Source organism: Amblyomma mixtum, chromosome 6 (genome assembly GCF_055824585.1).
Source record: "Amblyomma mixtum isolate Tamu chromosome 6, ASM5582458v1, whole genome shotgun sequence".
NCBI classification, from domain to species: Eukaryota; Metazoa; Arthropoda; class Arachnida; order Ixodida; family Ixodidae; genus Amblyomma; species Amblyomma mixtum.
In genome coordinates, this window is record NC_143017.1 from 97,281,962 (window position 1) to 97,304,951 (window position 22,990).

The 22,990-nt window shown below is 45.9% G+C and overlaps 1 protein-coding gene across 4 annotated transcripts in view; it reads left to right on the plus strand.

Annotated features, from left to right (window-relative positions):
- The window catches only part of Cul1 (cullin 1), a 36,945-nt gene that overhangs the window by 12,417 nt on the left and 1,538 nt on the right, over positions 1 to 22,990 (plus strand). For all 4 annotated transcript variants that reach the window (XM_089548438.1, XM_089548441.1, XM_089548439.1 and 1 more), the window contains exons 8-19: positions 283 to 446; positions 6,104 to 6,349; positions 8,117 to 8,272; positions 10,145 to 10,251; positions 10,410 to 10,458; positions 11,290 to 11,421; positions 12,388 to 12,508; positions 13,352 to 13,428; positions 14,903 to 15,037; positions 16,786 to 16,878; positions 17,896 to 18,138; positions 20,509 to 20,622. In XM_089548438.1, coding sequence (XP_089404564.1) covers positions 283 to 446; positions 6,104 to 6,349; positions 8,117 to 8,272; positions 10,145 to 10,251; positions 10,410 to 10,458; positions 11,290 to 11,421; positions 12,388 to 12,508; positions 13,352 to 13,428; positions 14,903 to 15,037; positions 16,786 to 16,878; positions 17,896 to 18,138; positions 20,509 to 20,622 — 1,637 coding nt within the window. The remainder of the gene's footprint in view (positions 1 to 282; positions 447 to 6,103; positions 6,350 to 8,116; positions 8,273 to 10,144; positions 10,252 to 10,409; positions 10,459 to 11,289; positions 11,422 to 12,387; positions 12,509 to 13,351; positions 13,429 to 14,902; positions 15,038 to 16,785; positions 16,879 to 17,895; positions 18,139 to 20,508; positions 20,623 to 22,990) is intronic.

A 22,990-nucleotide genomic window follows, 5' to 3' on the forward strand; every position in this document is an offset into this window, starting at 1 on the left:
GAAATGCAGTGAGCAACTTGTAGGACTTTTCAGCTTCATGAAGCCACTCCTCATGGTCTCTTGAAAACTTTACAAAAGTTAGAAGCAGATCTTGGTAACATAGCTGTAATGTGTGCACTGGAGGGCATTGTGTGTGGACACTGTCGTGGACAGATAGTTTGGACAACAATGTAATGCATAGAGATATGTGGAGTTAGTTGGATGATAACCCACCTGCTTCAATATATATAGACCCTCTTGAATGCTGATCATGTTCCCGATCGTGTGCACTCATCATCGCAGTTGAGCTTGGTCTCAACGAGGAGGACCCGTCAGCCAAGGGGCCCAACCTGTCTGTATACAAGGATGCCTTTGAGAACACGTTCCTGGAAGACACTGAGCGCTTCTACAACAGAGAAAGCATGGAGTTCCTCAGACAGAATCCTGTTACAGAGTACATGAAAAAAGTATGTGTGCATGATTTTCACTGCTTCTGCTGGGCTTCCTCTGATGATAAACAGTAGGACTGGGGCAGCTTTTTTGTCCGTGCATGTTTTTTTGTCCCTGCGATCGGTCGGCTACTGTAAACGAGCCACACACGAACGTGAATGATGCAGGGATGCAACTTGTTGATGATGATCAACTTGTTTGTTGATGATCATCCATCATCAACTTGTTTGTTGATGATGGATGGGCGTGTGGACATACGGGTGAGCGATGGACAGGAGGACAAGTCGGCTGAAGGGCGGGCAGAAGTGTGAGTGGGCAGGCAGACGGCTGGATGTACGTAGGACATGAAATATTGGATGTTACAAAAAAGTCTGTAAACTTTTTTTTTTTTCCCATGTAATGACCCCTCTCCCCAAATTGATACTTTTATAAAAAAAAGGTGGGCTCATTATGCCAGTAAATACGGTGCTGTTAGCTATGAACTCTGTCTTCTCACTCTGCTTTAGAACTCAAAGCCGAGGAGGTTAGTTCGATTCGTGGAGTATGCAAGCAATTAAATTCCACCTTGCAACTTCTGCTGTGCAACCTGCGTTGTAAGCTGATAGCTTGGATGAGTTTATTGATCTCAGACACTTTGCATCTAATTGCACACTTCCAGAAGCCGCCACTTCGTGCTCATTCCTTTCTCTCTGTTGCAGGAAGTTGTGAGGTGGAGCGTAGCTCAGTGGTCAGCTTTGTGTCATGATAATCCTGGCCTAGCCTTATGTGGGTTTTGGTGTTAGGGTCATTTACACGTGACGAAGGATAACCTCACTCTGGCGTGGTGCTAAAATGTCGTGAAGAGCACGAGGCCACGTGCTGGCAGCAATTGGCAGTTGACATGGTCGATAATGTGTGTGTTGTTTAGTGTCCTTAGAGAAGCGCTAAAATGATTCCATGCGTCATCCATTTGGTTCTTTTGCATGAGTTTTGCATGTGCTAAGCACCTTCATCTTAAGAAAATGGTCATAAAATGTGGCTGTTTCTATTTGTGGTGCTGAAATGCCACTTGTGGTGCCATGAAATTTTTCATGCTATTTATTCATTGCAGTGAAAGTTACCTGCTTGTCTTGGCTCGGCTCAGTGATGTTTTCTTGCCTAATTGTGGCTGCTTTAAGGGGTGACACGGCTCTCAGATCGCAAAAAATGGCCAGAAAAAAATCAGTTTCTTGAAAATTACCTATTACAGTCGACGACCGAAAATTCGGACGCCTGAATTTTCGGACATGCTTGATTATTCGGACTTTTTCGCGGCACCGCGACATGGCCCATAGAGCCAATGTGTAAGAGCGCTTGAAATTTCGGACGCACCGCAACTGACCACTCGATTTTTCGGACCTCGTTCGCACTCGCCGCCAGTACCCAAGCCGCCATATAATGTGTACAGTGGAACCTCATTAATTCAGACTGCAGGAGATATCGAAAACTTAATCAAACAAAACGAAATTCAAGCTTAAAGGGAGCCTCTTGCGACGCTCAAATTCTGCGCGAGTCGGCACATTGCGCTCGCGTGTTTTCGAATTCGTACTGTCCTTGAATGTCTTCCGCCGCACGAACTTGAACCGTAGTCTGAGTTCACGGAACTCATCTGTGCCGAGTCTTTAGTCCCGAACACGGAACGTAGTCTGAGTTCACGGAACTCATCTGTGCCGAGTCTTTAGTCCCGAACACGGAACGCGAATACGATCGCGGAGCGCTTGATCGCGGAGGCTACGCGCACGCCGTGGCCTCCGCGATCGAAGCGCGCTTCGGGCGCGCCGCCGGATCTTATCGCGGCCGCGATCTGCTCCGGCGCTGCGCCGTTCGCGGAGGCCACGCGCGCGCACCGGAGCTTCCAAGTGCCGTCTATGGATGGCGCCGTGATCATTATCAACATTTTTCTCGGTCGCGATTTTCCGCTGTTCACATCGGCATCAGTATCGCCAGCTCCAGCCTTTCGTGGCGTGTCAGCATGCGTGTTAGCGCGTTCGCCGTGATAGTGGCTTTCGCGTGCTGCCGCCGAGCTTCACAGTTTTAGCGCGATGGGCAAGCACCTTAAGCTACACGGCTGGGAGCTAGCTCTCGAACACGGTCGGTAAGCGTGCGGCGGGCGGGAAATTCGACGTGGCCGAGAAGTGCGTCCGATGATGGTGCAACCGAAAGAGAAACACAAGCTGCAAAAAGTGCGCTTTCCGAGTCAAGCCGTGCGAGTTTCCTGAACTGGAAGAAGAGCTGCTCCTCTATGTGATGGAATTTCGGAACAACGGCTACGCGTTGACAGCGGACATGCTGCGCGGCTTCTTTTGGCATGAGCGTGCACCAGAGCGCAGCACCAGCTCAGGAGTCTAAATACTTCGCGAGTGACGATTGAACGTAGAATACCGTATTTACCCAATTCCAACGCGCACCTTTTTTCGGGGAAAATACGTCTCAAAATCGCATGCGCGTTGGATTCGAGTGCAAACCGAAACTGCCCCATAGCTGCCCATCGTCATCGCCATTATACGATGTGGGAGCTCACTAACTGCTGGAAACATGGGAGCACGTTTGCTCGTCGTTTTCTGCGTCGCAGGAGCCGTTTTCAACCGGTGTGGCGCTTGTCATTGGTCGCGTGCTCAGCGACCACGGACCGCGTTCACGGCGACGGTATCCCGTGCACTGCCGCGGGCGGACGCCTCATCACTGCCGTTGCACGATCAAGATACGCGGATCGAAGAATATGTTGATGAAACAACGGTTATCGGAAACGCGTCATTTCGGCGGTAAAGTTCCAAAAACGATGAGACTCCTTTCTGTTTTGCGGCCGACTCTCTGACAGAGATTAAATCGTCCGCAGGCGGGGCACGCCGCGCCGCTGACGAGGTCGTGCATCGTGCCGATCTCACAGATAACAGCGCTCCCGCACCCGTTTTTACAGTCGAAGATCTTTATCTTTCGCTCAGACGCACTGACGAAGTCATCGATGCTCCGCAAGAAGCATCGCCGTTGCCGCAGTTACGCCTAGCAGCAGACGAACCTCCCGTAACCGGAGCTCTCCGCTTGCGCTTGGGGCGTCTTCCTTTATACTGATGCTTTGTCAGGAAATTGCGTGAGCGAAAATCTCGTTTCTCAGTCACATCCATAGCGGAGATAGGAGAAAAACCCGGGCAGAAGCGTTGGTTCACGTCTCGGTGGCGGCAGAACGAAGAAAGAGCGTCTGCGCCCGACCGTGCGGTGGAATGCTCGTAGCCAAAGGAACGGCTCCGATCGTACCACGTGATTTGAAGGGCCGGTCGCGACGCTCGACTCGGGCGGGAAACGATATTTTTTTTTCGTATTTTTATCAAGAATGCGCCGCTGCCGAAGTGGCTTCTCGTAGACGATGGGTAGGCCTACTTCCCCGCGAATATTCAAGAGCGGGCGACGCCGTGGAGCGAAATGCCGCGTTCCCGAAATTCGGTCAAATTCGCACTTTCGCGAGCCACCGCGAGTGCTTTAATAGTATTTTTTACTAACTTCCCATTGATTATCGGCTTTGATTTTTTTACACATAAAAGAAGAGGCTTGGGGGAATACAAAACGCAAGAAAATACAAAATCGACTATCGAAAAAAATCGCGGTTTTTTCACCCGCATCTCCCCTTAAAATATAAAAACGGTTGCAAATTATTTTCATTCGTGGAAGTCACATGCACATTAGAAGCGGGGCTTGTAGTTTTTTTTTTTATTACCAATATCGGGCGCGCGTTAGAATCGGGGCTTGAAAATTTTTTTTTTTTTTGGTGCCGTAAATTGGGTGCGCGTTGGAATCGGGGGCGCGTTGGAATTGGGTAAATACGGTAAATGTCGCTCATTCCCTGGTTGGTGTGTTTTTACTTTAAAAAAATTTTTTTTTTTTGCATATCGCGTGTATGGGCCGCACCTCGAAAATTGGCCCTCGAATCTGGAAAAAAAAAAGTGTGGCCCTTATACGCGTTTATACGGTATTTCGCGCGGCGAAATATAGTTATGAGGAGCTTTAGAATGTGTGCAATACAATTGGCCGCTTTCTCCGGCATAGTGGTAATAAGTTCGTGATTTTTTCGGTGAAATTTGATTTTCCGGACTGCCCGATTTTTCGGTCGTTTTCGCGGTCCCTAGAGAGTCCGAAAAATCGGTCGTCGACTGTACATCCGCTCGTACGCCTCGTTTTCTGCCCTAAGTTTAGTTGCTTAAAGGTGCACTGGAGAGTAATCTGAACGCGTCTTTTTTCCATGGGAACTCAATCTTGATGTTCCGAGCATTCTTAGAAATTTCGAATTATCGTCTTGTGCGGCCGATTTTCCTAATTTAAATCGTATTAAACGTCCCAGCTCCCGCCCTTTTTTGAACTCACTGCTGAAGGTAGGAGAAGTCAACTAACGCGTGGAACGCCTTTCGAGCGGTCACGTGGCGGCTTCTCTTTTGCTTTTGTTTTGTTTTTTAGGTCTCCTTGAATAAATAGATCCAGTCAGAGGCAACATAGCTGCAAATTAGGCCCACTGAAAATATGCGTGGACTGTTTGCTTTTGCTGATCGCTATGTATCGATCCGCCGATGACAGAGCAGCAAGTCTACACTGGACTGGCTGAAATGTTGGTTGACCTCCTACCATCAGCAATGAGTTCAAAAATGGCAGGAGCCGTGACTGGGACGTTTAATCCGGAATAAATTGGGAAAATCGGCTGCACAGGACAATAATTCAGAGTTTTTAAGAATGCTCGGAACGTGTAGATCAAGTTCCGGTGGTAAAAAGACCAAGTTCAGATTCCTCTTTAGTGCACTAAATTTAAATAGTCCAGGTAGTACTCCAAAAAAATTGTTTCGTGAACTGTGGCAGCACTTGATATCGGAGGAGCGCTCGAAAAATCTGCTTTTTTAGTTCTGGTTTTATGACTATAGGCTCGCCTTGTGGAGCAGATTTTTTTACTGTTTTGTTATATTTTGGCCCCATTTGTGTTGTTGCATTTACAAGCATTTTCAAAGTGACGGTCTTGATTTTTCACTTTGATGGATTGTACATTTTTGGTGTAACATCTTGTTTTCAGGTTAGATATGTTTGTGCGAACTGCTTTCTTAAAAAAATGAACACCAGTTGTCTGTGACATTTTTGTCAAGTCTGCAGGCTTTCCAAAGGTATTCAGATGTAATGCTGAAATTTTGTGCGTTTAAAATTGACAGCATTGCTAACATGCAAAAAATAATTGTTCATGAAATCCATGAACAAATCAGAAAGCTGATGTTGAAAGTCACATCCCCTCTTAAGTGAGCAAGCACGCTAGTGTTCATCCTGTTAGTTTCTTGATCAGTGTCCATGTTCCCTCCCTCTTGCAGTTATGTCTTTCTATTTTATTGCTGACATTACCAAGATGACTTGCTGAATGTTATTGAATCGCCTTTCATTCATGTTCCTGTCAGTGGATTTACCGGGGGTCTTTCTCATTCATAAACGCAGCATATTCTGTGTAATAACAGCTGGAAAGTGATTATGTTCCTCAGTGCTCCTATTTCTCTTTAATGTTCCACTAAGCATGTTCAGGGGCCCTGGATTCTTTGTGACCATATGTGCCTATTGTCAGCATCACACTCGCAGCCACGGGGGAGTTCCCTTGGTGGTCGGTCTTGGCTTGGCCTAATGCTGGCTTTGTTTGGCTTGGCAGGCGGAGCAGCGCCTGAGTGAGGAGCAGCGGCGGGTGCAGCTGTACCTGCACGAGACGACCCTGGAGGCACTCGCAAAGACGTGCGAGAAGGTGCTCATCGAGAAACACCTGGAGATTTTCTACGCCGAGTTCAAGAACCTGCTCAGTGATGACAAGGACGAGGACCTCGGGCGCATGTTCCAGCTTGTGTCGCGCATCGTCGATGGCCTTGGGGAGTTGCGAGCTCTGCTGGAGGAACACATACAGGTACGTTGGGCCAGTTTGCCGGGGTCGTGACTTAAGAACTGCAGTTGTCGTACTCTTGGCAAATCAGATACAGTAAAACCTAGTTAATTCAGTCATTGGGACCGTGAAAAAATTCAAATTAACCGACCGCAGCAAGAAAATTTAGTTGCGGGAACGCGCTACCTTTAAAAAAATGGAAGCTACCTTCACTGGACGAACTTTGCGGTTACCGTATATTGCCTGTAAAAGTCTTCCGTTTAGCATGTAGACCGTGCTGGCCAAAAAGAGTTGACTCCAAATATGAGTCGACGCGCACCCCTGCCCTTACCCGCGTGGTTCATCTCGCCGCTGCATTTACTGTATTTGTAGTTCCCCTCAGAATGGCATCACAACTTGCACAACAAGCACATAACAATGCAGTCACATGGACAGCTATCCAAAGCCAATGAAAACGAAAAGTGAAAAGGGGGCTTTCATATTTTCTCTATACTTGCGTGCGGCCTGACTGACTAGCGGCAAACTGAACTGCAAACGGACCTGTATTTCCGTATTCTGGCCTGATTCATTCCCCAGAGATTCTCGGAATCGGAAGTTTGCTCTCGCGCTACCTACTGCTTATCTGAGGAAGTGACCGATGGTGCGAACGAGCCTTGTAAACGGCACGCAATTAGAATTATCTTCAGCTGAACCAATTTGCATAAGAATCAACGTGATTGGCATGGAGCCCTATGCATCCTGTTGGAAACTGGCACCGGCACGGGGCATGTACTATCTAGCGCTTGTCCAAAACTACCCTAGACCCTGCATATAGGTCAGCTCCACTAAGGTCGACCCCGAACTTCACGATGGTTGTTTTTTTTTTTTTTTTGAAGAAAGTTTGACCCTCTAACCAGGGCGCACTACTCAAGGAAACGTAGCAGGCTGGCTTTGAGCACGGTCAACCCGTCGCAGGCACATAACAAGAATGGTTGCGTCGCGGTACATGCACTGAAGCTGTTAGGGGTGGGAGGTTCTTCTGTGTCAGCTTCTCCACGAGACGCTGCCTTGACTGCGGCCCGGCTGGAGAAGAGCGACGAGCGCGCACATACCAGTGCCTCCAGTTTGGCCATGTCTTGACGTAGCGCTGAGAACACGTTGCTTTGAAACTGATATCCATGCCAGCATTGCAGTGAAGCATGTCTTCTCCTCTGCAGGCGCGTGCTCCGGCGGTCTGCGAATCGTACCGGTTGCTTTTTGTGCTGAGAGTACTGGGGCTGGCGCGTTTCGCATATCAAGCATCAGCATTACTAATCGGCATCGCTCTGCAGCGCCATCTTGTAGCTGCAAGGGACTGTCGCTTCATCGGCTGATGGCAAAATCGGGATTGGACAAACTCGCACAGCACCTCAGATCTTCAAATTAACAGGGTTAATGCACGCAGCCACTTCGAATTATCTGGCCAAATTTACATTAGAAATTGCCAGGCTTCAGAAATTCTTCTAATTATCTGATTTTTAATTATTGAGGTTTTAATATATCAGACTATTTCGTGATCCCCTTTGAATTCGGTATATTGGGGCTTGTCTGTATCATCCAAGTGGTTTTTGGTCGTTTTGTGGGAGCCGTTCACTGATTCGACCTTTGGATAATTCGGACATTTTTTTCTCCTCCTTGAAATGTGAATTAACAAGGTTTTACTGCATTCTTCAGTAGTCAGTAGATGTCTACTATCCACTGTGTGGCTGCGAGTGGTCCTTGCATTAGCCACTCCACCTATTGCCATGCTGAGGCAGTGTGTCTTCAATGCAGGCCCAGGGCCTCTCTGCAGTGGAGCGGTTGGGCGAAGGGGCTGCTCAGGACCCCAAGCTGTACGTGGCCACCCTTCTTCAAGTGCACCGCAAGTACAATGCCCTCGTCATGACTGCCTTCGCAAACGATGTGGGCTTCGTCGCCTCGCTCGACAAGGTCGGTGTGTGGGGGGGGGGTGTTGCCTTGGAAAGGCTTTAGTTTCATGTTCAGGTCGATGAACTGGGAGTAGTAGTGGCACTGAGAGGTACAGGCCAGCTTCGTGTGTATTGTGGCAGATTTTTAAATAGGATCTGGTGGCATTCCACAACTTTGAGAAAGCAGGTTTAGCAAAGCCAAAGCACGGTTTAAGGTAAACTCTGTGTTTGTTTGCAGTGGATCAGTGGTGTACTAGAACTGCAGATAGTGCTTCAAGTTTTGTTGCAGAGTAGACACTTGAGGTTTTAGATCATTGAGCCACACTGAAGTGCTGCTCTATGAGCTGTACTGAAGCTGTAATTATGTCTCATGTACCACTGCTGGGTCCCTTTATATGATACGATCTGGGGCTCGGGTATCTGTAATTCAAGCTTACTTTTCGTGCCTACATGCAATGCCAGTTACAGAATAGACCAGCGCATGTTTTTCCTCTTCTGTTATTTATTTTATTGCAAAAATGGGTTGATAAACTGATTACAGTTGACGACTGATTTTTCGGACTCTCTAGGGACCGCGATAACGACCGAAAAATCGGCCAGTCCAGAAAATCATCGAAAAAATCACGGAACTTATTACCAGTATGCCGGAGGAAGCGGCCAGTTGTACTGCACACATTCTAAAGCTCCTCATGACTATATTTTACCACGTGACATAACGTATGAACGCGTATAAGGGCCGCACTTTTTTTTCTAGATTCGCGGGCCAATTTTCGGGGTGCGGCCCATACACGCGATGTGCGAAAAAAAAAAAAAAATTTTTTTTAAAGTAAAAACACCCAATCAGGAATGAGCGACATTTATTTGTGGTTCAATCGTCACTCACGGAGTTCTGAGCTGGTGCTGTGCTCTGGTGCATGCTCATCCGAAAAGAAGCCGCGCAGCATGTCTGCTGACAACGCGTAGCCATTGTTCCGCACTTCCATCACATTGCAGACAGCTATTCTTCCATTTCGGGAAACTCGCACGGCTTGCGCGCTCTTTGCAGCTTGTTTTTCTCTTTTGGTTGCACCATCATCAGACGCACGTCTTGACCATGTCGAATGTCCTGCCCGCCACATGCTTACCGTGTTCAAGAGCTAATTCCCAACCGTGTAGCTTAAGGCGCTTGCTTATCATGCTAAAGCTGCAAAGCTTGGTGGCAGCACACGAAAGCCACAACCACAACTATTACGGCAAATGCACTAACATGCCACAAAAGACTGGCGCTGGCAATACTGATGGCGATGTGGATAGCGGAAAATCGCGACGGAGAAAAAAAGTTGATGGTGATGATCACGGCCTCGGGCGCCATCCATGGACGGCACTTGGAAGCTCCTGTGTGCGCTCACGTCGCCTCCGCGATCGTATTCGCGTTCCGTATTCGGGACGAAACAGTCGGCACAGATGAGTTCCGTGAACTGAGACTACAGTTTAAGTTCGTGCGACGGAAGATATTCAAGAACAGTACGAATTCGAAACCACACGAGCACAGTGGCTTGAATTTAGTTTTATTTGATCAAGTTTTCGATATCTCCTGCAGTCTGAATTAATGAGGTTCCACTGTACACATTATATGGCGGCTTGGGTACTGGCGGCGAGTGCGAACGAGGTCCGAAAAATCGAGTGGTCAGTTGCGGTGCGTCCGAAATTTCAAGCGCTCTTACACATTGGCTCTATGGGCCATGTCGCGGTGCCGCGAAAAAGTCCGAATAATCAAGCATGTCCGAAAAATGAGCCGTCTGAATTTTCGGTTGTCGACTGTATAAGCTGGGCTTCGACACCACTGTTAGCCATTACCTCGCGACCAGATGCGCTGCCAGTTTCTCATGTGCACTTCTTTTGTCTTTATGTGCAGGCTTGTGGAAAGTTCATCAACAACAATGCCATCACAAGGCTTGCCAACTCGTCTAGTAAATCTCCTGAGCTCCTGGCTAAATACTGTGACATTCTACTCAAGAAGAGGTGAGCCCTTGCACAAGGTGCTTTCGGCATTCTTGCAGAATTGGTTGTTAGGCTGCACGAGTGTGCACAGGGCACTTGCTGGGCAGGGTGACTGGAGTAGGAATGCGGCTTTGAATGTTTGTGCCTGTCTCATTTCATTTTTATTTTTTCCTTTTCAGCTCTAAAAACCCAGAGGAGTCGGAGCTAGAGGATACTCTTAATCAAGTGGTGAGTAAGAGAAAAGAAAAATGTGCTCAGTTTTAGTTTAACAGTACCTTTTGCTGGGCTAGTTGGTGTGACATTGTGTTCAGGAAAGAAAAAACAGCGCTAAATTCTGACATTGTGACATTGTGCCGCTCTTGCATTGATGAAAATAAAAAGCACTGTGCACCACGACTTGAAGAGATTAAAATTCTAACCAGAAGTAAAGATAGATTAGCTTGCGAACTGGCCGAAGCCTTTTTTATCAAAGAGAGGGGTGGCATGTGCGTCAGCACCACTTCTACCTCCCTACGAGGAAGTGAGCACAGATTGTTAAAAAATACGCGATTATGAGAAGTTATCGTCCGTGTGTGTGTGGGTGCTGTTGCCATGTGGGAAATGCGCATGCGTTCACCTTCTTCGGGCTATATATATGCTACATGTGGCTTTCAATAAACTTAGTTAGAGTCAGTGCCCGTCCTGTCCGTCTTTCTGTGTGGTTTGTGTAGAATTTAGCGCTGTTTTTTCTTTCCTGAACACAATCAGTTTTAGTTCTATGGGTAGTTCATTCAGTCCTTGAGAGACAACCGAAAAGTTTTAATGCAGTAAAAGCTCCTTAATTCTGACTTCAGGGGCCAAGAAAAATATCAGAATTATTAAAGGACCTGAAAAAAACTGCCAGAAACCATTCGCATCGTAGTAAATTTATTTGGTAAAAACCTGGGTGGTGGTTATCTACTTTTAAGATGAAACCCGTGCAAGCTGTGTGGCACAATTTGCGTCTGCCAAGCATTGCTGTTGTGTTCGGTTTCGCTGTTGTGCTGAGTGACAATGCAAGCAATGTCTTTCTTATTACAGATGATAGTGTTCAAGTACATTGAGGACAAAGATGTGTTCCAGAAGTTCTACAGCAAGATGTTGGCCAAGCGGCTAGTGCAACACATGTCGGCCAGTGATGATGCTGAGGCCAGCATGATCTCCAAGCTCAAGGTACAGGTCCCCTCTTTGATGCCTTTGTTTCAGACCTCCCCTTTACGAATTGAAATTGGCCTGTTAGAGTAGATTTTAATGAAAAAGCGGCTACATTCACAGAAAAGGGGAGCTCTTTTAAGCTAGAGAAGGCCGGAAAAAAAATGCAGGTGTTGGTGGCAATGGCCATTCTTGCGAGCTAACTGCAGCGTCGAGACAGCTCTTAGAGTGCAGATCTCAGAAGCTAGGTTGCACCACTGTTTACTTGCAAGTGCTGATCAGAGTCCTTATCGGTCGATGTTGCAAGTTTGAATCAGAGGGCGGGGGAAAAAAAATGTTGTAGCGTTAAATTTCCTCAGCAATAAGTGTCTTTTGCTGCCTAACAAAGAAAAAAAAGAGCAAACAATTAATTTTTACTAAGAAAAAAAATATGGATGAAGTTGTTGTTGAATACTTTAAACAAGGCAACCTTACCCTATGCCATGTTAGTGTAATGCACCAGAAATGTAATGTCATGCATGCTAATTCAAAAGGATGTCTCTTTTTAGCCGGTTTTACAAGATGCGAGACAGCCTCACTGGGCAAGTTGTTTCAAGTGCACTGTCAATAAATAGTTACAAGTACTTATAGGTCCTTAAGAGCTGTCTCTGTTCACTGAAATTTGTTACAGAAGAAAGAACTTCAAACTAGGCAAACAGCATTAGTCAGAAGGTGCTATCAAACACCTCTTTCCTGTGGTGAAATTTTGAGCCTAAAGAGCCTTTTGTGCAGGAATGTCATGGTTCAGATAATCTCTCTTCATTCTCAGGTACGCCATTGTTGGGTCCACTTCTTTGCTCACCGTTAACACACTGACCATGCCTTAAACTTATTCGATACTGAGATTCCTCCCACAACTTGCTAACTGCAGTGAAGTCGTGTCATTTCACTGTTGCTTGTTGGCACTGGCGCTTCTTGTTGCTGACTAGCTGCGTGTTCAATTTGCAGCAAGCCTGTGGCTTTGAGTACACCTCGAAGCTCCAGCGCATGTTCCAGGACATTGGAGTGAGCAAGGACCTCAACGAGCAATTCCGGAAGCATATGTCGAATTCCGAAGACGCCCTCGGACGTGAGTAATGGGCAGAAAAAAAAAAATTTGTGGATGTTACACTCCACTCAATGTGCTTCTTTTGAGTTGGCAAGTTGCCAGTGCTTTTATCAAGAAGAGATGCTTGCTGTCAACTGAAGGTTTTTTTTTCAAACAAGGATGGAATACATACATGTCACAATGATGATGCCATCCTGCCATGCTCATAAGATGCTCTCTAATGGTACAAAATCGCGCGTCAGCAGCATGGTAGATGGCTTGCTAACCCATGTTGTGTCAGCCTTATGAATATGTAAGGCTTTCACTAGGTCACCAAGTTTGATTACGGTGAAGGAAGACGCTTTTGTTGTTATCTGCTATCATATCGCATTTGTGTTCCCAGCAATTAAGGCTCAAATTCATTGACGGCACCACGTGCCTTGGAGACCTCTTGTGCTTACCAAGGCACTAATTTAAGTTGTGCCTTGATTTTATAGGCCTTGCTTTTATAGATTTTATAGAATTCAAGACCTTGGCCCTATTTTTTCCTGGGTATAGAAATTAAGACCACCTCTTGTAGGCTCTTTCATTTTTTTTTTTTTTTTAAATTTGGAGTACGTTCACAAAAATGGATGGCATTACTTTTTGACCAGCAATGGTTTTTCCAGTTTCAAGCTATAAAACTATTTATAGCTTAAGTATGGTGCTGCTATCCCTTTTTAAGTCTGTTTGCGGACGCTTTTATGAAAAGGTGATCAGTCCTGAGCTCACCTTGCATTGTGGGACACGCAGTATTTATTGCGCATTGCTACTGTTTCATAGAAAAGAGGGACGCTGTCGAAAGTTTGCTGTCCTGAAAATGTTCTGCCGATTTCTTTGTTCCAGTGGACTTCAGTATACAGGTCCTGAGCTCTGGATCTTGGCCATTCCAGCAGTCATTCACGTTAGCTCTGCCGCAGGCGGTAAGATGTTCCTCCACATTGCTCTTCTGAAGTGGTCTCATTGCGATTGTGAAACCATTGTTGCGTGTTTAACAACAAGCTGGTCATTTTTCCATTCATGCACTGTTTCAGTGGCCTTCATGGAGATATGACTTGCTTGTCTGTGCAGTTGGGAAAAACTGACTTTAAAAGCAAGCTTTTTTTTCAAGATTGCTGGTTTGGTATGAATGAGTAAACCATTCAGGCAGTACGTAGGGGCAGTCTGCTATTGCTTGCTTCAAATAGTTTGAAATTGGTGTTTTAGGTAAAACCCAGGCCCGGCCCGTCCCATGCCAGGAAATATGTTGCTTTGTCGGGCCCATGCTGGGCCTGGGCCTGTGTCCGGCTTTTGATTCATTATTGCATGGTGAAGTACACCTGGGGCGTTCTAGTAGTGTTACTGGGTTCAGTGGAGCCCGGTTTGAGAACCCCTGCCATGTTGTGCAGCCCTGTTATGTCCTGTTATTTTTTGCTGTTTTTGAGCATTGTAGTGCTACGTGGCATGACGTTCAAAAAATCAAAGCAGTGGAGATGCGCGAACAGCGCTGGACCACAGCGTGTTGCATCAGCTGCGGCCATTCATTGCAATTGGAGACGTTCCTCTCATGGCAGTTTGTGTTGTATCGTCATTAAACTTTTTCTGCCAAATTTCGTAACTCGGCACTAGCTAACAGAGTCGCCATCACGAGTTCGCTGTATCAAGGTGAACTGCTGCAACACCTTTGTTACATGAAGGTCACAAGTACACGCGCTTCAATGGGGGCGGCATTGGGGAATTGAGAAACATCATAATATCGAGGAATTCACTATGTCTGGGTTTAACTGAATTCGTTTTGGATGTGGTTCTGTCACAAAGTGCACAAAGTGTGGAGTCTTATTGGATGTGCATTTTCAGTGGTTTTTTGCATTGTGTGTTACCGTCCATGATGTAGTTTGGCATTTAGGGCATCCGGAGTTATCTGCTCTGTCTGCTCTGACGTCTCTCATAGCTCATATCGTGTCGTAAGCCCAGCTGTAGTACTGTAAACCCCGCATGCCACACCATATCATCCATTCTGTGTGTAGCCAAAAGGAAAGCTTGTGGCTGGGATATGGACAGACCTTAGCAAGAGCTGCCTTGCCACTCACAGACAACGAGCCTCTATTGCAAAGGTTACTTATGTAATCCTCTTAGAAAGAAGCCGAACATTCACTCATCAGGCTAAAATGACTAGCTTAACCAAAGTGGCAACTTGTGTGTGACCTGTGGTGGTCCCACTCAGGCATCGCTGAACATTCACTGCAGCAGTGCTCTCATGTGCCTTATCTTACTATAGTGGGTGAGATGGACCAGTTTAATTATTCATTTTTTTATTTCTTTGGCATCAAAACTGGCAGGTATACACTTGTATGGTGGGGTAAACATGTTGTATGAGTAGCTGTTGACCTTGTTGTGTGCACTTTTCTTATGTTGCAGCTGGAACGCAGCGTTCAGCGTTTCACCATGTTCTACAGCAGCCAGCACAGTGGCCGGAAGCTCCACTGGCTGTACAACATGTCTAAGGGAGAGCTGATTGCCAACTGCTTCCACAAGAACCGCTACACATTGCAGGTGGGCTTAGGGAACGTTTAATTTCGGGTGTACAGTAAAAGCTTGTTATTTTGAGCTTGTGACCGAAAAAAAAATCTTCGAGCCGCCGCGGTGGCTCAGCGGTTATGGTGCTCAGCTGCTGACTCAAAAGACGCGGGTTCGATCCCGGCTGTGGCGGCTAGAATTTCTTTGGGGGAGAAATTCTAGAGGCCCGTGTACTGTGCGATGTCAGTGCACGTTAAAGAACCCCAGGTGGTCGAAATTTCCGTAGCCCTCCACTACGGCGTCTCTCATAGCCTTAGTCGCTTTGGGACGTTAAACCCCATAAACCAAACCAAACCATAAATGTTCGAAATGTCCGAAAGTTCGAATTGTTGAATGACTCCGGAAAAAATGTCAAGAACTGCCTGAATCTGAATAATTTATTTGGTGAAAGGCTGGGCAATGGGTGCCTGCTTTTGAGATAAGAATAGCGTGGCATTGGTTACTTTTTCATGTCTTCATTAATTCTTTATTGTGTGAATACTGTCCAGAGCATCGAAGCAAAACTGCTTCAAAATAGTAAGGGTCTCCCCGGCGTCCTTCACGGTGCGATGCGGTGGAGCACCTCTGTTACCGCTTAACATCTCTCTCAAGCGTGTTTAAGGAGGCTTCAGCCGTATGAACAGCGAATGGCACGTGACGAGCGAAGAGTTTCGGCACACTGGAAGAATGGAACCGTGTGGACGGAAGTGAAGGAAACGAAAGTGAGAGGAAGGGGGGGTGAATACAGGGTTGTCTCTTCATCTTCACTTTTGCCACGAGTGACTCTGCACCATGAAATTCAGGTTTTGAGTGGGGCTAGTTCGATGATCTCTTGCTGCACTGGTCATACTTGGACTTGGCCTCCCTTCACCGTTTGAATTTAACCGGTGTGAGACCCGTAGCATTCTAATCGGCGAGCTTACGACACCATAGACTTGCATTGTCGTTGTCCGGGACAGAGCCTGCAGTTTGAATTATCCTGATTTCCTAATTAATGGAGGTTAAATTTTATGAGCTTTTATTGAAGTGTGATTATATTCACACACACTGTGAATACAAAATACAAAATAATACAAAATACATACCAAATGAACAGAACGGTAAAAAAGCTTGCAAGGTCTGCTCATAGGGAACACGGACCAGTTGTGATGGTTTGTGTGTGCGTGCGCCGACACAATGCATGGAGGGCTGTTGAGATTTCTTGAGGCAAAAAAGTTAGAGAAGCTCTGCTCTAAACAATTGAAAAACCCATTTGCATCGGGTGTAGTGACCCCTGTGTTGCTGTGCTATCGCCTCAGCAGATCACAGTGTGCACTTAAAAATGCAGTGTGTCCACTGCCTGGGGATGGTGTGTAGCCATTTTACTGCTGCTAAGGCAAGCCTGAAGTGAAAATTAATGGAATCTAATCTCCTCTGATCCTGAAGTGTTCCAGCTTTAAAAATTGCTCCAGTACTTCTGTGGGCTGGCCCACCACTCTCATTGCTGTCTTGAGCCCTGAGGGAGATAACATACTGTCACTAATATGTCGGCGTAGCACCATCTGCTAGGCTACTGGTGAGTTCATGAATTGTAGGCTCGCTGCAGTAATATTGTCTCACAAAAAAAAAAAATTCTGGCTTTATTGGCGTACAATTTTTTTATCTTAGGAATGAACACAGAAGCTTATGTGTGAAGCTTTCTGGCCTTGTCTTGAAAGAGCCTGTCAACCTTTGAGTGACAAGTGTGTGTTAATCTCTACTTGCAGGCGTCCACCTTCCAAATGGCTGTCCTGTTGCAGTACAACATTGAACTCTCCTACACGGTGCAGCAGCTTCAAGAAGGGACTGGCATCAAAATGGTTGGTTGTGTTTGTTTGCCGTTGCCTTTTTAACATGCTTGCCTCTGATTTGGGTCTAAGTGTATGGACCGTGTGCTTTAGACACGGTGCCTTCCATCCGTGCTCCTCCGAATAAATATCTGAAAATACTCCAGCTGTGCTGAAGATGGCAAGTAATTCGAGCCACAGGTGGAGTTCGGAACTGAAGGCAGTCATGGTGCTCGGAAAAATTTTTTTTTCAAGGAGCATAGCTAGATCTAGTGTGGTTCTTATAAAGCTACTGCTAACAGTGGTTCTCAGCTACTTGCCTATCAGTATTGAAAGTCTGGCCTGGGTACCGCCTTGTTGACAGCACTGCAGTCTCACGAAAATGAAGGTATGGTTGGCGTCCATAGCACTGTCACCAGTGAAGCTAATGAACAGGCAAGCAAGTCGCAATTTGCTTGGCACCAATAACCACTGCTGTGTGGCTGTATGTAAAAATTGAGCTGCACTGGCCCATCGGCACTGAAGGCTGTCTTGATGCTGTTGCATTCGTGTTGATTCCACTTGCACCCTCCCTCTTTGTTGCCGTGCTGCGAGGCGCCACAAACACATCAGAGCCTCTCGTGGCCCGACCCAGTAGTTAAAATGTACATATTATTCTTTTCTGCTGGGGCTCTTAAACTGGGTTCCTTGGGACCCTTGTTTTCTGGGCTCCCTTATTGCCTATATCCATGCTTGTTTGAGTCCTCACCTATCCAGAACTCACTTTATTTCGAGGCTAATCACACTGTAATCATAGCAAGCTGTTTAACTTTACAGCCTGTCATTAACTATTGAATTCGGGCATTTTTTGTGGAGATGTGCATCTGCATGCACTTCTTTTTATCTTGCTTGCTTATAGGCTGGAAGGGAGGACGTACAGGTTCTTCAGCACATTTTGAAAGTCGCAGGTGTTCCTCCAGGCTAAAACGATGGAAAACCCTTGAAGGCCATGTGCTCTGTTGTGTCAGTTCTGTTTTGCTGACTTCCCTGCCTGCCTGCTTGCTCTTCTAGGACATTCTGCAGCAGGTCCTGCAGATCCTGCTCAAGTCCAAGCTGCTGGTGTGTTCAGAAGAGGAGGACTCCTCATCCGGTGGCAACTGTGAGCTGCGGCCCGAGGCTGTGGTGGCCCTCTTTGAGGACTACAAGAACAAGAAACTGCGCGTCAACATCAACGTCCCCATGAAGGCCGAGATGAAGGTGGAACAAGAGACGACTCACAAGAACATTGAAGAGGACAGGAAGATCCTTATTCAGGCATGTGCTGCATGTTTTGCAGAGCCAAGAACTTTTTGTTTGGCTCAGCGTTTTGGTGTTGTAGCACGCAGCCAGTTGTCACGAACATTTAGAGTAAAGGCATGGAAACATGTAAATGTATCTGTGCAAATAGTGGAAGACTCGGAGCTTCTTCTAATGGGTAGGAAGGAAAATGTGTTTGAATTTGCTGGAGAGGATCCCCTTTGCTGAAGGATGTGTGGCTCGAATGGCTTTTGAAGGGTTTGGTCTGTGCAGCTGTGCGTGAAGGTAGAAGCAAGGCAATCTGTTTCTGAGCATTGGTAATTAGTGGCTGTCCTCGTCTGTAATGGCATTGCTGTACTGGCATTCGTTCAAACTGATTTATGAAAGTCTTCTGTTATGCGTGCACGAATGGGCTCAGCGGCATGCAGCAGCATTACCTTGCATGTTCATTTGAGTAGTCCCTGTTAATGCACTCTCGGGTCCGAGTCAGAGATTAACACTACCTGCGAGCTTGGTGCACTCATTCTCCTTTTGCACTGTGCTGGAGCAAGCAACTATGTACCTAATAGCTCCTGCTTTGTGTGCATATGTTGGTCACTTATGCATTGATATTGCCCAATGCGCTTGGGGAACGATATGTAGACGAAGTTCTGATTAGTCCAGTTTGTGTGGAGCCCAGAAAGCAGGATAGTACGGCTCATTAGTGTCTTAACCCATTAGCGCCCAGCGTACTTTTAAAAGTACAGTTAATTTTTTTATAATTTCACCCCCAAAGACTGGAATTTTCTTTTGAAGTAGGGCATGCTTTTGTCAACAGGGGATTGGCCAACCACCCTCAACTAATTTGGCGCACTTCCTCTGCTCAGTATGTTAGCTTTCCGTGGTGAAACTTCAGGATGTTTGTTTCCCACAAACTGCACCGGTAGTTTCTTGCTTATTATTTTCTCACGGCCGCATTTATGTACATATCACGCTAGTTTCAAGTATAGAGCAGCACGAAAGACGAAAGTAAACAACGGATGCTTTGAATGTCCCGCACCTTTGGCGTTTTTTGCTCTGTGATGGTTTATATACTGCTGTACTTTCTATAGTACACTGGGTCTTCCTGTGTGCAGAACGGCGCCTATTTATTCCACTTCATAGATCTTATGGTTCCTTCCAATTTTTCTGAAAAAATCACTTTGTCTGCTTAGCAAGGCCTCGGAGGCTGCTGTACTTGCCGCTAGAGGTCTTGAGTATGATGATGGTATGATTTTAATTGGTTGTAATAAAGTTTGGTTATAAGAACTCAAGGTTCTACAGAGCAGACAGTTACTGTTATGCCATTCACACTGTCTGCGGAAAGTACTTGAGTTCAGAAATGAAACTTTTGGAAGCGCGTGTTGTCCTGTCGTCACCTGAGGTGATTTCAACGCTTAGTGACCATTTCATCTTTTTTTTGTAATTTTTTTACCTCTCAAGACATTCTTGTAACGCTCCACTGGGAGGAATTTAGGGCTAGAGGAACCGTTCGCCAAAATGGGTTTAGAAAGTGTCCACTCGGGCCAAAGAAAGCGATGAAATAGAAGCAGCCATGAAACATCGATTCTTGCTTCAGTAGTATAGGTTACATGCCTTTATTGAAGTCTACGACCAACAGTATAGTAACTATGGCTTGCAACTATAGCAGCAGTGAGCCTACGTGTTTTGTAGAGTGGTGGTTGCCTATAGCACAAGAAAAACAGATTTTTTTAAAGCCAAAACTCCTTTCCTTTTACAATAGTGGTATGGCAGGTGTTGACCTTTCGCTTCAAGCCATCTACTGCCAGTATATCAGCATCAGGGACAAAAAGTGATAGGGATAGTTGTTGACACCAAAGCTCAACTTTGCAATTGTGAAAGCCTGAACAATCTGCCAAAATGCTAGAGATGAGCCTGCTGACTATTTTTGCTTTGGTAAGAATGTTACTCATTATTACCTACACCTTGACATGCAGTAACCAGCGGTTCGCAGACACTCTGGCTCAATCGTATCTGATGCTTCTTTGAAAAGGAGAAAGCTTTCCGTGCAAAGTAGGATAACTGCGGTGCCAGTATAGCCAGAAAATATTCATGAGGGCCTGCAAGAAGTGTTATATCACCCTGCGTAAAAATCGCGGACATAATAACAAAATTCATGCCACCAATAGGAATGCAGTGAAGTAGCCACATGTGCTATGGGGAAGACCCAGTGTACTATAAAAAGTACACCTGTGTAACCTCTGGAAGGAATAAAGCAATCGTGACGAAATTTCAGCAATCTCTTTTTCTTTATATGAGAGTATTATGTGCTAAAAATGAAGAAAATCTGTCTGTTAGATTTTTCTTGGTCCCTAATGGGTTAACATCCGCGATTGTGTGCTGTTCCAGGCGGCCATTGTGCGAATCATGAAGATGCGCAAGACACTCAAGCACCAACAACTTCTCGCCGAGGTTTTGAACCAGCTGTCCTCCAGGTTTAAACCCAGGGTGCCTGTAATTAAGGTAAGCACTTGTTCCAGCCATAGGCACATTTTTTTGCTTTCGAATGCTTTTCTGACTTCAAAGTCGTGCACTATTCGTAGCGGTTGGGTAATTTATAAAAAAGTGACCAGGCTTTGCCAATAATTTGCACACACCTCATATCTTGTGAACTGTGTCCTCTGCTTGAGTTGATGACTGGTGATAATCTTCCTTTATAAATTGTTTTTGCAAAGTGATTACTTTGGGGCCGATGCAGCTGTGCTGCCCCGTTTGCTTACAGCGTCTCTGCTTACTTGGTACTGCTTTGATTCCTCTCAGTTAATTGGAGAGGCATTGCACAAATTAATTTGTTTTGGCTGTCGTATGTATCATGAGTATGGCCTCACTGCTGCCTAGCCAAGTTCTGTCTACAGGTCTCTGTCATACTACTCATGCAGCTTTTATTTAGTCCAGCTGATCCTCCGTTATGTTCAGAGGAAAGGAGTTGATTTCAGCTTTGATTCATTGTAAAACTGTTTAGCTTGATGCAAATTAAAGTTCAGCACATTGAATCGTGTGTCATAAAGCTCATTGAATCAAATGCCATAGGCTCTGTGCATTTCGCTATGCTCTGAGACGGCGCTCTACAGCTGTGCGAAATTGTAGGCACTGGTCAGGATGTCGTACGTGTACCATCGAGTACAGAAGTTCCTAGGACGTGCCACCACTGGCTCAGATGCTTCGCTGTGCCAGCAGAGTCGCAGCTTGCATTTGAGCGTTCCTACGCGTATCAAACTGAGAGATTGAAAAACTGTTTCGATGACGTTCTTGGACGACTGCCCCTTCTAGCAGGAATGGACATGGTGATAAAAAACGTGCCACCATCAGCTGTACGCATTTTGCAAGTGCTCGAGCGTCCTGGGCACTTCTGACCCCACCAGTGCATCTTGAGCAGCCTTCATGTTGCAGGAACCAAGCAACCGAATGATTGCAATTGCATTTGCTTCATCTGAAAGCTTGCTGATTTCAGCGGTAGATTTCAGCCCATGAAAAGTTACTGAATTATCATAGGGATGTAATCTGTTAATAGTATGTTATTTTAAACCCTTCTTTCACGCTAAAATCTCGGCGATGCGAATCTCGCGTGGTCATGAAAAAATTTGCATCCGAAATTTTTTATCATCCAAAGAGAACAAAAGTCTCATGCAGAAGCATGGGAAGTGCGCTCATGCAGATCTGTTTACAGCTGACGGGATTTATTTATGGCCGTATGCCCACACAGCTCACTACTCGTGGTACATACAGTGCGACTGTATGCCCCTAATGCAGTGCAATGCAGTGTTGACAGGCGGGCCGTGTGCCGCAGCTCGCTGCTGGCAGTGACTAGCAATCGTGGTGCCACCAATGTACGGGCAGCGTTTAGTGTTCAAGGCTCACTCATTCATATCCTTCATAATAGTGCTGAAGAGCATTCGAAAGATCACAAATTGTGCACATAATACAGAGTAAACTCCAGTCAGAGAATTTTGCAAATTCGTATCAACAGTGTTCGTATCATTGAGATTCTACTGTATTAGCATAGCACATATACACATGTGCGAGAATGAGCTGGTGCAGCTTGCTCTGTAGTCTATTGTAGTACATATGTTGATAATTCCATCTGGAGTTGTTTTTCAAAGTTGTCTCCGGCATTTTTCCGTGTTTCTTTGTGGACACTTCACTCGCAGCAACACTGAAGAGCGTCTCGATGTGGCACTGATGGGACATGCATTGCTTTACCATAGAAGACTGCATATCAGCTTGAAGTTGCACTTCGGTGTTATGCACACACTGAGGGGAAAAAGGCGAAGCTCTCAATAACCATGACAATCCGTTACGCAATCGTGCCAAAGTGCGAAGCGCTGAACATGAGGCTAGTCAAATGTGGGCGAGTCCAGTTTGCATGTGCGGACATCCCTGCATGAGTGGCTTCTCCGCAGCTCGACCAATGTGCAATGATACGCGAGGAAATTCTGTGCTACATCATTATTTTGCTTCAGGTTCTCGTAGTTATACCACTGGCTAAAACTTGTTTTTGGAAAAAATATAACACTGGTAATAATTGATTACTGAAAAATATAATTGGGCTAAGGGGAACGTTGCACATTGCGAAAAGTAATCAATGCATTACAGAATTAGGAGAAAATGCAATTTAGTTTGAGTAATCAATTCTGTCGCATTACATGCAAGTCTTATCTTGAAAAATGATCGACTTACAGTGGCTTCCGTCTTGAAGTAGGAAGACCTCTTCCGTGCTCTGAAACATGATCTTATCCCAGAGCGTTTTTATCGAATTCTGATCCACGACTGTGACCCCACTTGTCACATGGGTTCGGCGGAGAGGCTGGTTTTTGTTGAGACACTGGGCTTC